The sequence below is a fragment of the Phoenix dactylifera genome, chromosome 3 (assembly GCF_009389715.1).
Source record: "Phoenix dactylifera cultivar Barhee BC4 chromosome 3, palm_55x_up_171113_PBpolish2nd_filt_p, whole genome shotgun sequence".
NCBI classification, from domain to species: domain Eukaryota; kingdom Viridiplantae; phylum Streptophyta; class Magnoliopsida; order Arecales; family Arecaceae; genus Phoenix; species Phoenix dactylifera.
Window position 1 is genome coordinate 15571792 of NC_052394.1, and position 17088 is coordinate 15588879.

The following is a 17088-nucleotide window of genomic DNA, read 5'->3' on the forward strand; positions in this document are numbered from 1 at the left end:
TCCTAAAATTTAGAGATTCTTCTCCTTATCCAATTTTGATTATTTGAACTCACAATCCTCATCAAATAAGTCCTTTTAATTGATTTGGATCAAGCCCAATCCAGTTGGGTCATGTCCCATCGATTGGGTCAAGCTCAATCTACTTGGATTGAACCCAATCCAATTAGGTCAAACCCTGATGCAGCCCAAATTGAATCCTATTCAATTTAGCTCAACCTAAGCCCAATTACTCAATCAAATTGAGTTCATTAGCAATCTAATTGCTAATTAATCCTCCAATAATTCAATAATTATTTTAATGCAACTTTTGTTTAGGATAATTTGTCAATCGAATTGACCAAATTACCCCTGAATGATTCTTAATCATCAATCAGCCATTTGATCAACCTAGAAACTTCTATGCGTGCGACCCCATAGGTTTGAACCTAAGCCGATAGCACAAGAACAACTTCTTATACTAATCGAAATGACCATCTAGTAATGGTACCCGACGTCCAGATAGGCCGAATGATTGGAAAGCAACATTCAAAAACCCTTGGACTATGGTTACCGTATAATTCATCCTTATGACTCCAAATGCTCAGGACGACTTCAGAGTTCACTGTCAACTCTTTAATCAGTTCATCTATAATGTGTTTCAACTTTACAAATCCTGTGACTCTTCACAAGGATTACCGTGGCCAAGGTTTTGCTAAATTGAACACAAGGGCATTATCTCCTGTCACTAGGAGGGGTCAATTCCATTTGACTCACACATCGACTTCGCAAATACTTGACTGCATCCAGGAAGGACACATATACCCATATCCACTCGGAACATCTCTCGACACTAGAGCATTCCGAAATTGGTCACGTTCAGTGAAATGTACTCCTACACTTCACCTGTGTGACATATCAGTGTCTCCACACTCCTTGGTTAAGAGGACAACCAACGTATATGTCACACAGCGGCCTAATCTCGATAATGCTATCGTCCTAGTAACAGCATATCATTTGATCGCGAACAGTTTTAAGGACTTGAAAATAAATCCTCCTTTATCATAAAATAAGTCCTAAGGACTTCATCATATAATAGTTCATTTGAAGATGTACAATGAAATGATGAATAATGCCAAATAACACTTTATTAATTTGTCAATTTATTTACAAAATTCAATCATCAACATACTGACGATTGACTCTTAGGATATAATTTCCAACAGATTGCTGCTCTGTTGTCACAGTACATCTTAACTGGCTGCAGATGAGGTACATTAAGGTCTGTCAATAGATATTTCAACCAAGTGATCTCCCGACAAGTGGAAGCCATAGATTTATACTCTGCTTCTGCCGAAGAACGTGACATTGTTGTTTGTTTGTTCGTCTTCCAGGATATAGGCGACTTCCCAAGTAAGATGCAATATCCAGTCACTGATCGTCGAGTGTCTCTACAACGCGCCCAATCTGCATCGTAGAATGCATATAATTGAGTACCACTATCAGCAGAGAGGAAAATTCCTTGTCCTGGTGTCTACTTGATATATCGCAAAACTCTATGTGCTGCATCCAAGGGGGATGTTCGTGGCTTGTCCATGAACTAACTGAGTACATGTACTGCATATGAGTCCAGCCTGGTAATGGTTAAGTAAGTTAATCTTCCAACCAGTCGGCGATATAAAGATGGATCGAGAATAAGTTCTCCATCATTCTCACTAAGTGCCAGATTTGGTTCCATAGGACATGCCACTCATTTAGCACCAAGAAATTCTATATCTTCGAGTATTTCCAATGCATACTTCCTTTGTGAAAGGAAAATACCCTTTGTTGTACGAGCCACTTCTAACCCCAAAAAGTACTTCAAGGTGCCAAGGTCCTTGAGTTTGAAACATTCCTTCAAGTATTTCTTGAGTTCATTAATCTGCTCAAGATTGTTTTCTACTAAAATGATGTCATCCACATATACCAAAATAGCTGTAAAAGTATCTTCATGGGACCGAACGAATAGTGAGCAGTCTACTTTGGATTGTGTATATCCAGCATTAATGAGGGTTGATGAAAGTTTTGCATACCACTGTCGAGATACATGCTTAAGACTGTATAGAGATTTGTTGAGTTTGCAAACTTTAGTCTCTCCTTTCGTCCGAAACCAGGAGGAAGCTTCATATAGACATCCTCGTCAAGATTGCTACGCAAGAAGGCATTGTTGACATCTAACTGGTGAAGATGCCATCCGCAAGTAGCTGCAAGGGCGAGAATTGTGCGGATGGTGACCATTTTGGCAACGGAAACAAACGTTTCAAGATAATCAAGCCCCGGCCTCTGACTATAGCTCTTGGCAACTAAGCGTGCATTCCGTTGCTCCATAGTGCTATCAGAGTTGAATTTAAACTTGTAGACCCACATATTGTCGACAAAGGTTTCACCAGGTCGTAACTCTGTCAAGGTCCAAGTGTTATTAGTTTCTAAGGTATCAATCTCCTCTCACAAAGGAAGCATAAAGAGAAAGAGAAGGAAAGACTGTATTGAGAATTTTCTTGTGTGTTATCGTCCTGCCGTGAGCCCGTGATGAGAGGACTTTGGCTCCTTTCTTAACACATGGTGACATACGCCAATATATGTACACAGCAAAATGTCGCCTAATAATGAGAGACAAGCTGGTGGTCAAGATGCCCGGTTGCAGGTGGATTGCTGTAGTCTATGAGAGATTCGTCTCACCCCCCCTCATCCCAAGAAATATTGTCCAAGCCTCGGTATTTGATGTGATGCCCTGCTCCGTAGTCTTATTTAGTAGAACATGCGAGCAATTGTTTGACTAAGCGACTGTTTGCATAAAAAGAGGAGCAATAAGTCTTGATGAAGGGATAGAGAAGGGATAAAACAGTATTTGATGGCCTATAGAATTCGGTGCCGGCCAATTATCGCGCCGAAAGTAGAAAGCCGTCCGCTAATTTTCCATCTTCGAGCTGCCCAACAACCCCCGCGCCTCGTGGTCATGGCTTGCTGATTAAATAAACGGGAAATTACTTTCCCATCCCTCTGACGACTCCACTGTAACAAAAAGTCCTTAAATAAAACCTCGGTCATCTCACTCACCTGGGGTGACAAGATCTATTCCGTCGCCAATTTTCTCACCCCCTCATCGCATCGAAAACCCTCTCCATCCCCTCCCCGCTCGGGAGCAAGTGCGAGCGACCAGAAGAGAGAATCTGGACGTAAGTGCAGCTAACCTCGACCGTCCGATCATGTCTCCCCCGAATCTGGACGCAAGCGGAGCATCAACATGCTGCCACGTGGTGGCGATGCCGTACCCGGGGCGCGGCCACATCAACCCCATGATGGCCCTCTGCCGCCCCCTCGCCGCCCGCGGCGTCGCCGTCACCTTCGTCGTCACGGAGGAGTGGCTCGGCCTCCTCCAATCCTCCCCCGCGCCGCCGCCGGGCGTCCGGCTCCGCACCATCCCCAACGTCATCCCTTCCGAGAAGGGCCGCGCCGCCGACTTCAACGGCTTCCTCGAGGCCGTCTATACCAAGATGGAGGACCCCGTCGAGCAGCTCCTCGACCGGCTCGAGCCGCCGGTGACGGCCATCGTGGCCGACACCTACCTCCCATGGGCGGTGGCGTTGGGGAACCGGAGGAATATTCCGGTGATCTCGCTCTTCACCATGTCAGCGTCGTTCTTCTCCGTCCTCTACCACTTCGACCGCCTTCCTGTCGCCGGAGACCGGCCGCTGCTGGTGGACGAAAGCGGTGAGTCCCGTCAGCAATTCCACTTTTTGCATAATAGGATTACGTAAAGCCAATTGATCCCAGTCAGCAGAAATAAGAACCTTGTCAATAATTGGAACCTTTTTGGCATAATAGGATTCCGTAAAGCCAATTGATCCCATTCAGCAGAAATAAGAACCTTGTCAAGCTTAGCATAATAGGAACCTTGTCAATAATGGGAACCTTTTTTGCATAATAGGATTACGTAAAGCCAATTGATCCCATGGTCAATAATTTACTTCTATTACTCTTAAGTTTCTTTTACATAAACGTAAATCAGTAAGCTGTACCTCTTGAACAAACATATTGAATAATTCCATATCTCTAGGTCAACCTGGATCACCACTTCTATCACAACCACACCTTGTCATATTAAAATCCCCACACACTATCCATGGAACACCAAAAGAAGCTCTAGTATTTCTTATGTCTTCTGAGCACCAATTTCTCATTTAAATCCTAAGTACCATATATATGAGACAATAACCATTAACCTTAGAATTAATAAAAGTAAACATAACTAACATAGAATGCTGGCCTTGCACTTTTTCCACACCACTAACCCACTGATTTGACCAACCAATTAATAAAACCAACAATTCAGTCTAGAACCAGCAAAAGATCTGAGAAATGACATAGATGTTTCCTGAAAAGAAGCCAAAATGCAGCCATTTGCTTCGGTGCCATTCTTTAACAAGCTTCTCTTAGAAAGGTCACAGATACCCCTAACATTCCAATATAAAAAGCTTCAGTTCTGAAAGAAAAATCAAAGTAAACAGAAAAATGAAATTAGAAGATAAGAGGAGCTATTGTCCTCCTCTTCCTTCTCATTTTTCTTTAACAACAACTCCAACTCAACCATCTGCTTTACCCTTTCTACTTCTTTGATTTCATTTATTCCAGCAGAACTTTGGACCAATAGACAACAATTTACATTTAGCAGCCATGGTTATAAGTTCCTCACTGGTTAACCTATCCAAAACTGTGATCATCATAGAACCAAGAGGAGCATCTGCTGAATCTTTCTCTGACTTCTTAGTCATTTCATTACCTACATAATGTCCTTCTTTCTCTTACTAGCTCTGTCCAACATATGAGAGTTATCAGTACCATCTGCAGTAAATCTGGCTCTCTTTCAGATAGAAGAACCTGCATTATTATCCAAAACACCAACCTCCTTTTGCTGAGAAATAGGAGATGTACAAGATTTATTCAAAATAACTATCGAGTCCATAATACCATCAGTAGCTGCCTACTCACCAAACACTGACTTAACATTACTGCAATTATAAATTGGATAACATCTATTAAGATTTTATATTGGGTTACCTATTTTTATGTAAAAAACGATGATTACCTTAGGATATATCAAGATAATTGGCTTAAGCAGGGAGGATAGAAGAGAGGAATTTCTCGATGTAGAGGAGGACAGTTAATGGGTACATTTAGGCTCCAAAAAAATGTTCCCCCCTTCTAAATCATCAAAGATCCCAATCTACACATTTTATTGAACATTTTTATAAAAATATAGTATTGCTCACTGGTTACAAATACACTTATTATTGACATCCGCTTAGGTTTAAATGATAAAAAGATGAATTATTTTTTATTTGCTTCTTCATGTTCCATTAAAATTATTTGTAATTTTTATATACCCTTAAATAGTAGGACAATTTAGGACTTGATGTAGTTAGCTTAATGCATTCCCACTAGAGAATATATAATGTATAATAATTATTTCAATAATTTATAAAAAAAATTAAATTTGATTGGTCAACTTATACTATTTTATTTATGCATTCTGTTGTATAATGCTGTCTAGATTTGCTATGTAAAAGAAATAATGCAACATGAACTATGAGATTTACATTATACAGATAACGCAAATTAGATTATTAGTCATCTCATGCAAAGATGATGATTTGAGTATAAATCTCAAAGATCATCATACACCCATTCTAGTCGACTGGTTTGCACGACAGACCTAAAGTACATCCTTTGCACCCCCCCCCCCCCCCCCCCCAAAAAAAAAAAAAAAAAAAAAAAAACAAAGGAAAAAATCGTGGGTCCACCCTTGGAGAAATTCATGTGGATGTGGTTATAATAGACATAGGGTGTTTATACTGAACTCTACCCCACCACAAAATTCAATGTTGATGGTCAAGAAATGAAAATATAGGCCACTGGATGTGATCTAGAAGGCCTAAAATTTATATAAACAAAAATCATATATTTTCTCGACCCCTTAAGTCATCCCAAAATCAAAACAATATATGTTCCATTATAACTATTTTTATCGGTGATCTGATGCATTGGCTAGGTGTCTTTAATTCATATGATATTTTGTATATAGATATTTTAGTCCTTCTACATCACATCCAACAGCCTTAAGTTTTTATTTTTTGACTACTAATATTGAATTCGGTGGCAGGTATAAAGTCTTTTCTTTAGACCCTAAGTGTATTATAACCATACCCATATATACATACATGTATATATATATAAATACATACATATATACATATGTATATATCTATGTATTATATATATATGCATGTATATAGTATATGTATATGTATAAATCACTAGCAACTAGACATGTGCTATTCATGTTACAGATTATTAAGAAAAAGAATTTAAGAAATTTGGGGATAAGGAGATAAAACATGAAATATTAGAAAATGTATCAATATTTTTGTTTTTAAAATATTAAAAAAAGAGTCAAAAGGGTGAGGAATAGGTAGAGAATTCTTTTTAAAATATAGAGCAATCGGTTTGGAATGTCTAATAAAAAAGGTAGAGGTGCAGAAACAAAAAGAGGCACACTTGGATTATATATCGTGTTTTTATACAAATATTCATGAAGAGAGGAACTAAGATTATTATTGTCACGAAATTTGACAGATGGAATCTAAAATATATAAGCATGCATACACGCATGTATATATTTGCGCTGCTACTTATCTGCCTACTAATGTCTAAAATCTCACATTTATAAATCTTAATACATAAATATATACATATACACATACAGTTTTATTTATATATTTTTAGTTTAATTACTAATATTTAGGTCATTTTACACCACCTTTTAATTATAGCATGGATATAAAATAATCATAAATCATTTTTTTTTAAAACAATGCATGAAAAGTTAACATATAATTTAGGAGTATAAAACTAATTGAAATTTGATTAATATATAGTAAAATTTTGAAAATATATGAAACAAAGTACATGTATGTTCTTTATCAAAGAGGACTCTTCAAACATTATGAGCTCTTTGAAATAATCTCGTCTAATTTGGTGTTTGTACTTGATTTTAAATTAAGTGTAACTTTTCAACTTCCAATAAAACATTGTTACACGGTTATGTGTCAAGTGCTTTCTATTCATGATTTAACTTTTGGAGCATATAATTTGATGTTTCATCTATAAGCTTCTTAAAGCATGAATAATTTTAGGTTTATTAATTGTTCAAGATATATTTCTTGGTTGCTAGTGGAAACTCTGACTCAACCTACCTAAACCCAATGCACATTGATCATCCTAAACCCAAATCAACAGGTCTTATGATATTTTTATTACCCAAACTCAAAGTCGACTTCAAGAATTGATGCATCTTATTGTATTTTTATTTCCTGAACTCAAACCCGACAACCTTCGAAGGATTGAGTATGGAATAAGACCCACCCTACTAGGTCTGCATAACTTAGCGAAACCTGGATGACGTGACCTGATATGACCCGCTTGGACCCCTGGTGATCAGTTTAGTGTTATCTCTGGCTTCCCTGTTGAGTGAAATGCTGGTGTTATTGAAACCTTAACTTCAGCTATCTTCATGTTTGGTGCTAAGTTACATTCTAATATTGAAGTATGTTTACTAGCTCACTAGCTAACAAGAAGAAATTTTTTCCTTTTTTGGCTTTTTTTTTGTTTGTTTTTTGAGGAGGGTTTTTTTTTTGGGGGGGGGGGGGTGTAAGCATAGTTTCAGCTTCTTTGACGGTATCAAAAGGCTTAGTATAGTAGCTGATTTTGATATCTGAGTAATGCTATGGGGGTTCCTGCACACAAAAAGCTATCCTGCCACATGGTATGATGCTGACTTGCAGGAATTGATTTGAAGTGCTTGTTTATGAAGTTGCCAAGCTGGACCTAATGGGTGCAAGGAACCTTTTTTTGCATAATATTCCAAAGCATTTTCCTTGATATCTTTTCTGCTTCTATAACCTCATTCTTATTAATGCTCCCAAATTACAATGTTCGACTAATAAATTTTCTCACTTAGCTCCATCATCTTCTCTTTGCCCTTTTAAGGATTTTGTTTGGTACATACTTTCTAATGTGCCTACAGATTTATGATTATCTTCTCTTCAATTATGTCAAGTAGAGTTATATCAAAAAAACTGTCAGGTAGAACATTATTTACCCAATACCAGCAAGCAAATATCCGTAAAGAAATATCTGTCTTTGTGTGGATGCTAGAGACCTAGGTCTAATCTGCTGCCTGCACTCATAAAAGAAGGTGGTGATATGCATTTGTTCCACCTACTCTTTTTCTTCTTCAAAATTTTTTTATCAAGTTACTATCTAATCTTACTTGATTGATCCCTTGTCAAGGACAATGCTGCATGTGATTCTTCATGGCCCTCCAAAGATTTTTCATTGCAGAACTCATTGGCAAACAATGTAGAATGCATGGCATCTAGATCAAAGAATCATTAACAATATGAGTTGAGTGCATATGACTCCTTTGTTTTGGAGAAAAACAAAGTTTCTCCCCTTTTGTGCTTATGCTGTGCAACTACTAAGGTAGTTCCACTACCTACCAATAGATTTTCTGAGTTTTGTGCCAAATCTCTCATCCAAAGTTGCCTAAGAAATTGGAACCAGCCTATATGGTTGGTGTCATGTTTAGCGCATGTTAGATAACATTCCTAAATTTTGATGAAACATGCCGTAGTCCAAAACAAGATCACGTAGATGATGTTTAAGATTCATCTTCGCTAGTCAAGGAACCATGATATAGCTTCTTAGTATTTCAGTACTGAATGAATTTTGAGCATGCCTTAAGATTTGCATTGTTTGTTGAAGAGTGGCCAATCTGCTGAAGATTTTTATCTGGCATAAGCTTTCTAGTGCTGCACCATATCAATAGGTTAGGTGCTTTATCCTTTGTCTGGATTAAACTTTCTTCTTTGAAAGAAACTAAATCATAGTTGATTCAATGACATTTAGGCTTTTTTTTCAATTAAGGATAGCATCAGTGGGAGAGCCACATTCCAAGTTGAAGTTGGAATCTCTTCCCGGTGCAACACTGGGTAAGAGGTACCAACCAGCAGACTGAAGCCTTATTAGCAATTTAGGCTCTATTTGAATCTGGGAGAAGTGAAGCCTTATTTGCTCTGGCAACCTCAGTATAGTTGTCAGTTAGTCCAGCCATAACTAATTTGCACTTCATTGAATTCACTTATCTAGTATCCAGTTGAGTTAAAGAGAATGCTTGGGTCTTGAAAATGCTTTTTGTATTTGCAATAGATGCAGATGAGCCTTTGGAGCAGTTTTTTCCTTGTCTTGCTTCGGTGAGGTTGGCTGATTTCAGAACTGTCCGTTCCGTGCTGACACTGAGACAAGCATTGGAAGCCTTCTCTTGGGTAAGGAAAGCACAATGTGTTCTCTTCACTTCGTTCTATGAGATTGAGGCTTGTGTTATAGATGCATTACGAGCAGAGCTCTCTTGTCCTGTGTACCCAGTCGGCCCTTCCATTCCTTATATGACCCTTGAAGAGAAACCAAAGGAGCGCATACTGCTTAATGGCAGTGGCAAGGACTACTTCGACTGGTTAGACTCCCAACCAAAGAGCTCCGTACTATATGTCTCACTGGGCAGCTTCCTCTCAGTATCAAGCTCTCAGATGGATGAGATTGCAATGGGCTTGCGTTCTAGTGAGACCAGGTTCTTGTGGGTTGCTCGTGGGGACTCTTCTCAAGTGCAGGAAATGAGTGGTGTGATGGGCTTAGTGGTGCCTTGGTGTGACCAACTGAAGGTGTTGTGTCATCCTTCGGTTGGGGGCTTCTTGACTCACTGTGGCTGGAATTCAACTCTTGAAGGTATGTTCACGGGGGTGCCAATGCTTACATTTCCTATTAGTTGGGATCAACCACCTAATAGCAGGCTTATAGTGGATGAATGGAAGGTAGGTCTGAGTCTGAAGGAAATGGTGAGGAAAGACGAAGTAGTTGGGAGAGAGGAGATTGCTAAAACTATTAAGAGGTTTATGGAAGATACAGTTGAAAACAGGGAGATGAGGAGAAGAGCTGCAGAACTGAGAGAGGCTTCTCATAGAGCAATTCAAGACGGTGGATCATCATGGACTAATTTCAATTCTTTTGTCAGAGATCTGTTAGATGCCAGTATAACTTGTAGTTTGTCTTATCAAAAAGAAAAATAACATGTTGTAGTCTATGTATGAATCGGGCCCCTCTAAAAAGAGGAGAGTTTGTCTTCTCAAAAATAAAAATAATATGTTACAAGTCTATGTATGAATAGGGCCCCTCGGAAAAGAAGAGATTTCGGGTTTCAAGTCTCGTGTAGTAGTACATCCCTAAGTATCTTAACTTCTTGTAGTCCATGTATGAATAGGGCCCCTCTAAAAATAGGAGACTTTGTCTTCTCAAAAATGTAGTCTATGTATGAATGGGACCCCTCTAAAAAGAGGAGAGTTTGTTTTCTCAAAAATAAAAATACATGTTGTAGTATATGTATGAATACAAATGAAGAATCAGAGCACATGGAGCCATCTCAAACATAATCAACTTGAATTCGGGACAGCTATTTGAAATCTTAGGGAAAGACTTGACTTATTATCTCGTGTCTGCTTTTTGTGAAAAAAGACCAATTGAAGGGGAGGTTTTCTTCAAACAAGGATATATTGAGCATGTTTTCCGTCTCTTCTCGAGAAATAAGTAGGGTATTTTTTTTGCAAAATTATATTCAATTTCATATGTGGCAATTTCGCCAAGATCTCTTTGTTAATTGGGGGAAGAATCAGATGTTTCTATCAATCTATTCTTGTGTGATTTCTGTTAAATCATATACTCAGAGGTGGATGCATGGCGGACGATTTCCAAATGGACTCCTCATATTCATTAGATAGAAAAGATCGCCAAAACCCTAAGTATCTTAACTTGAGATTTCAGGTTTCAAGTCTCATGTACATCCCTAAGTATCTTAACTTGGGTAGTTTTTGGAACGAAAAAATCTTGTTCTACTTTGGACTTTCAGAGGACTACTGAATGGAACTTCACTTGCTAGCTTGCATCTTAAGTAAACAGAAACTGGTTGTCTTGATTATTTTTTTTTTCTTACAACTGAATGGCTTGATTCACATAGCACAGTAGCCAGATATAAAAGTATAGCAGTGATACATGTAACGTTACTTATTTTGCTTACGTCTTGGGTCCTGCACTTTGAACATGCAGGTGAAAAAAGCTAGATTATCGTTATAGATTCTCATGTATGTGAACCAAGAGATGCTGGTATCCTTTGGTTTTGGCGGCAACGTGCCAAGGTGTTCTTTCTATCAAATCTAACTACCGACGTCGCTGCATAAAAATTTTACGCACAACGAGAAAAGGATTTATGACATAAAAATGGCTTGGATAAAAATATATATATCATTATGCTTCGACAAAAAGCTGCTTCATAAAAATCAGACGTCTCAACAACCAATGGGCAGCAAACTATATGCACATTAAAAGAATGCAGTAAACTGTTTTGCTTCCTTCAAAGTAATAAAACTCTGGAGTGAAGAGTAGGGACCAAAAACAGACAAAAGGAATCCCTCTGTATCATCAACTTGGATGATTCAGCACCTTCTTTTCCTCACTGATTCATCTCTCTGGAAACAAAGAAACAAATATATATTAATTACCAGTGGGTAATCCAGCATCACTTCTCCCAGATCACTTTCCTTGAAGCATTTTAACTCTTCTTCCTTGAAGCATCCAACAACTCTTCCAACAGTTTTGTTGCTGGGGGTTGCAAAGCCACAGCTCCAAATTGCTCACTTGAATACTTCTTGTACACAACCTTCAGCTTGCTCTCTGGTGCCTCTGAGTGAGAGTTCACCAAAATTTGTGCACAGTCCCTGCAGCATCCAAAAACAATATTTTTCAGTAGGATTGATTACTTCCCTCTACACATAAATATTTGTAACTAGTGATCAGGCATAACTGCATACAATAGCTGTGGCTCAGAGAACCCTGTGTAGTGCCTGAGTGTTTCAGTCCAAAGTGGGCTTTTCTTAAGAGTGCATCTAGCTGCATAAACAGCAGAAGCAGCAACCATTGATGGGCAGAACATGATCATGGAGTACTGCATCAGACCTAACTCAGCAAAGAAGAAAACCATGTGCTCCATCTGCAATTTAATCAGAAGAAACTAAAGTAAGAACTGCAATTGAGACTGCTGAAGGGAATGAGCAATAGAAAAACACCAGAAAACCTCCGATTAATATTACCTCTTCGTCGCATAACGCAGCCTTCAAAAATCTCACAAGAAATACGTAAGGCGTGGGAACGGTTAAGTTCCATTCCAGCTTGTTCAGAATTCCTTTCTCCATGACTAGTATTTGCTCTCTGGTATAGGCCCTATCTGATATGCAAATGAAATCATTGACCTGCACCAGATGCCCAAGCTTATTGGATTAAACAATCGATGGAGAAATTAGAAAAAGGTGCAGATAGTTGTAAACATAGCCTACCTCTGGAGCCCATATCTCCTCGTACTTGCACGCAATTAGCATGGCAGAGACTCCCACAAGCTGGAGTTCTCTCCTCATGACTATTTCCTTTGAAAGGTAGCGATCAATGATGTAGAAAGTCAGGTATAGAGTCTCAGGCTGTAGCTCGAATTTGTGATGCACTTCGATCAGCCAGTCGGTCAGAATTGCTCTCATCTTCGCATTGAGCTCCACTTGTGAGTCCATGTAGTCATGCGGCCGGAAAGAGTTCTTCATCAACAGTTGAAAACAAACAGTTTCAGCAAACATTGGCAGTTATGTACAGAGGTTAACGGATAATGAGAAATTATAGATACAATTGGCAGAGTTTATATGAAAAGTGTACCTCAGCAAGTTTATAGAACTTGTAGATATCTTCAACATAATCCACTACAGCCAACTGATCATCGGCATCCGATGCATCAATATCAGGAACCAAATCTTTGGGTTTGTCAGTGACTCCACAGGCAGCCTGACATGGATGGAATGTGGAGGAACATTTAAGTAAACTCATCACATACAAATCAAAGCAGGTAATGTTATAGTCTAGTGGGAAAAAAATTATACCTTGCTTCGAGCTGTAAGTACTTTAGTAAGTGTATTGACCTTCTTCCTTGAAGACCTGCTGCGGGAACTACTAGTCTCAGATTCTTCCTTTGTTTTCTCATCAGGGTTGGTCTCAATGGCTTTTTTCTCAGGCTTTGGCTTAACAGTAATCTTCTTAGTTGCTTTTGCGGCAGCCTTAACCACTGCTGCTCCATCAGCAGGAACAACTACAGGCTTCTGCACCATCATTAATGAGGCATACAGAAATCATTCATTTAATCCATCCTACCACTGATAACGACAAAAAAAATTATTGGAAACAATATGGAGGTGATCAATGTACCTTATCGGCGGCGGCGGCGGCGGCGGCTTGCGCGTTTGCAAGGAGTTGAGCACCAAAACTTCTGAAATAAAACAAAGGATATGAGATGAGTTGAACAAGAGAAAGAAAGAGGATTAGAACTGCAAGATATGGGGGTGAAGATGAACCCACCTGGTAATGGGCCGATTAACTGTGGGAAGCGGCTTCCTGAACAGAAGAAAATATAAAAGAAAGTTATTTAAAGCATCAAATATATGGATCCTGGGGGAGAAAATAAGGTATGGTGTTCTAACCCTTCAGCAACTCGGACATTGACTAGATTACCAATATCTCCAAGGGCTCGCCGGTTCTTCGCATCTGCACCGGCAGCAGCTTTCTGCTTGCCCGCAGGAATAATCGCGCCTGATGATTTTAGAAGATATGTTATTGATTTAAGACACTCAAATTAATATCTACAAGAAGATCATACGCAAGAATTCAAGAAACCTCTTCCTTCAAAGGCCGCACGTAGAACAAGAATCCATGAAGACAAGAAGATTAAGGAGAAAAATCACAACCAAAACGAAGCAAGGAAAGAAATATCACAATATTAAAGAAAAATTAGGAATCTATCATAAAATCAAAAGACATGATCTTGCTGAGCCTGCTCCACAGATGAAGCCAAGGTTAATAGACTCAAAGAACCAACATTTCCCCCTGCCAAATTAAAGCGACGGAAAAGAGGACGCTAACCATTATTACCCAGAAAACTAAAAGGATCAAAGATCGGAAGTTTTTAAAATCCACAAAGAAAAAACGAACCTTTATGAGACAAAAATTTCTGGAAACCAGAAGAAACCTCGACATAGATACCATCAAGACAAAATAAAGAAACCCAACAAAAATCCACCGAAGAAAAGAAAGCAAAGAGAGGAAGATCCAAAAAGGAGCCAAGAAGAAAAGAAACGATCTTTTATTGTAACAATCTCAAGAAACCCATCGAAAAAGGATCCATAGATTACAGTTCTCCCGTAGATTTACCTTTCTGCTGCTGGGAAACCACAGCGTGATGCCTGGTAGCCATGGATTCTTCTCCTTCCTGGTTCTTCCCGAAGAGACTCAAGAACACCGACGAGAGGAACGAATGGAGGCGAGCCGTCCGCGGCTTCCCCTCCCCTTCTACGCTCGGATTCACCACCACCGCCTGGATTCAGCTCTGAGAGAAGAAGAATAAGGACAAGTCCTTTCTATTCTTCCCTTCCTTTCCTTCCCTTCTGCTCTCTTTCTTGCACTATCTGCCTCTGTCTTCTCTGTTTCTCTCGGCTCGTTGGCCTCACATTAAAAGGCCGGAGGGGAGGAGGGTTGCCTTTGGGAGGAAGGGTGCCTCCCAACGGTCGAATTTTTTAAAGTCTCAACGGTCCGATCTGCGAAATCCTACGGCTCAGATGGGGCAGAGGAGGAAGTGCTCCTAGAAAAGTAGCCGTTGGGGAGCGGGTGTGGTTATTAAAGCAAGATTCCTATTTTGAATTAATTAACGCCGTTCGATGAACTTGATCTCGGGGCATGTGGCCCTGAGGAATAACGGATGTTTAGGGTGCACTCAGGTTGGGTGCAAATGGGTTGGATCAACCCAAGCCCTATCTGGACTCGGACATTGGACCGCTTCAAACAAGGAGCTACATGTTTTCCTATATTTGCCTATCTGTAATATGAACAAATTTTAACCCATTAAAACTGGAAGAGTAGCTGAATAGCCACAATACCTAGTCCTTCATCCATCACATGAGATTTTTGCTAGGGGATCTCAACAAACAATAAAAAAAAAGGTGTGCTAGTATAATTATCATTGCCATGAGCACTAAATTTTAGGTACTTTTTAGTATGGATTTTATATATATAATCACTTGCGAAATCTTTACGAATACTTTAAACAACATGTTGGGTGCTCAAGTAATTTCACTAATTACTGACAATTTTCTAAATGCATCTCAAAATGTTCTTTCCCTGAATTGTTTTTCGAATTATTCTCAAGATTTAAAGATTTGTTCGTTATCATATCTTTATTGTGCTTGTTTTGCATAAATAAATGCATCATTTTTGAAAAATGTATACACATAGATATCATCAACAATGACATATTGTTAACATTCATTAAAGTTGTTTCCAAATATAATCATTTTTGCTTTTTCCAAACTTTTGATGAATGATGAGTACTATTAATCTTTTAACAAACTTTATTTGAATTATTCAAGTATTATATTTCATGCATATCACCCACTATGAAGTTACTTATTATTTCTATAATTTGGATTTATCCCTTCTTATACACCCTGGCTTGACTCAACCAAGTTTGAGTCCCAAACTAGTTGAGACCGGCTATATGAATCATTTTCTCAAATTAGGGTTATATTCTCTATGCTAATAGATTTTGGAAGTCTTGGACTTTATTATTGAGTTTTCGCCACATAGTCTTGTAAACACTGATCTCGCACGTGTATGCATGCACCAATGTACACACACGCTACATGAATATAAAAATCACATCAAATTATTGCCGAGAGAGGCCTATTATATTTATTATTTAATTTACCATTTTTTGTTTTAATATTATTATATCTATTGCTCTTTCTTATGCTTAAAGTGCGCATGTAATTAGGCTAGGATCCCATATCATTCCCATACCTTTGATAATTTGTAAATCCCTGAGCTAGAGCTTGTGCACAACAACAATTATTCATACGCCATTGTCAAAAATGCACAGGCCTTTCTTCCAATGTTTCTCTATGTATTTTTATAAACAACACAAACTATCAAATGGGATGCATCTTGCATCTTATATCAGATTAGAGGTGAAGCAATTGAAGCCATATTAACAAAATTATCAAATCTAATACAACTAGTCCCAACCTAAACGCTTCTGGAGCAACCACAGTCTGGAAACTAATAAGACCACACCATCCCCACCTGAAAATCTTGCAACCTGACATGATTTAGGCTCTGTGGCTTGGCATAGGCCAGGTCAACTTGTATTGGTTCGAGTTGGACATAAGGTGAATCAAATTAATCAAATTAGAAAAAGGATCGCCGAGCTTGCAACCTAAATTTGATCTTATTTAAAATCATGTTCACAAAATTTCAATCCAAAGAACACATTTACTTAGAAAGAGTTGACAAAACGTGAGAAATTTAATTTGCATACTTTTTTTTTTGACTCGATTTCAGATCCCACTTTTCGTCAAGATTAGGGAAGTTCAAAAAAAAAATAAAAGCATTTTGCCTCGCCGTTGGGCGCAGATGGGGATCTCCCACGTGCGGTACGCGCCACCCCCACATAGGTCTATGTACCATGTGACACACATAGGGACCTATCGCACGTGCCCCTATCATCATTTGTGCGTGGCGATCGGTACCAGCGGCGAGCCAAACTTATTCTAGACTTCCTCAAATACCAGGTGGCCCATTCTTGATCGGATCATTTTAGACGGGCCTGGGCTTGAAATTTAAGCCCACACTTTAAACAACCCGGGCTCCAATATTTATATAATATATATAATATAATATATTATATAATGTAAAATATAATACAAAATACTTTTTACTTATCTTCTTCCTCATCTTGTCATCTTCACTTGAGAGTGGCAATCGGGCCGGGTCAGAAGTAGATCGGGTCAAGAATCTATCAACCCAAACCTGATCCATTTATTAAACATGTTA

At 38.7% G+C, this 17088-nt stretch overlaps 2 protein-coding genes across 4 annotated transcripts; one reads left to right on the forward strand and one right to left on the reverse strand.

Moving 5' to 3' along the window:
* The first annotated feature begins 3062 nt into the window (after window positions 1-3062).
* On the forward strand, window positions 3063-10515 carry LOC103706267 (UDP-glycosyltransferase 87A1-like). Of its 2 annotated transcripts, none has more exons than XM_008790326.4 (2): window positions 3063-3726; window positions 9289-10515. In XM_008790326.4, exons 1-2 carry the CDS (start codon window positions 3222-3224, stop codon window positions 10194-10196), a joined length of 1413 nt encoding a protein of 470 aa, XP_008788548.2. In that variant the 5' UTR covers window positions 3063-3221; the 3' UTR covers window positions 10197-10515. The 2 variants fall into 2 exon arrangements, with proteins under 2 accessions (XP_008788548.2, XP_008788547.2); XM_008790325.4 differs by having other exon boundaries at window positions 3069-3726; window positions 9283-10515.
* An 883-nt stretch (window positions 10516-11398) lies between these two features.
* LOC103706266 (G2/mitotic-specific cyclin S13-7-like) lies at window positions 11399-14747 on the reverse strand. Of its 2 annotated transcripts, none has more exons than XM_008790322.3 (10): window positions 14416-14743; window positions 13689-13797; window positions 13567-13602; window positions 13417-13477; window positions 13095-13310; window positions 12874-12999; window positions 12510-12758; window positions 12267-12425; window positions 11988-12166; window positions 11399-11894 (listed from the first exon to the last, which is right to left on the reverse strand). In XM_008790322.3, exons 1-10 carry the CDS (start codon window positions 14456-14458, stop codon window positions 11729-11731), a joined length of 1344 nt encoding a protein of 447 aa, XP_008788544.2. In that variant the 5' UTR covers window positions 14459-14743; the 3' UTR covers window positions 11399-11728. The 2 variants fall into 2 exon arrangements, with proteins under 2 accessions (XP_008788544.2, XP_038980658.1); XM_039124730.1 differs by having other exon boundaries at window positions 11403-11894; window positions 11981-12166; window positions 14416-14747.
* Window positions 14748-17088: the final 2341 nt, after the last annotated feature.

Bases quoted from the DNA above. Each gene is read 5' to 3' on its own strand.
- LOC103706267 (XM_008790325.4), top strand. From the start codon at position 3,222: ATGTCTCCCCCGAATCTGGACGCAAGCGGAGCATCAACATGCTGCCAC. The intron at 3,727-9,282 runs GTGAGTCCCGTC...TATTTGCAATAG, and splicing joins GCTGCTGGTGGACGAAAGCG to ATGCAGATGAGCCTTTGGAG.
- LOC103706266 (XM_008790322.3), bottom strand. From the start codon at position 14,458: ATGGCTACCAGGCATCACGCTGTGGTTTCCCAGCAGCAGAAAG. The intron at 13,311-13,416 runs GTACATTGATCA...ATGATGGTGCAG, and splicing joins CCGCCGCCGCCGCCGATAAG to AAGCCTGTAGTTGTTCCTGC. The intron at 12,426-12,509 runs GTAGGCTATGTT...CATCTGGTGCAG, and splicing joins AGGAGATATGGGCTCCAGAG to GTCAATGATTTCATTTGCAT.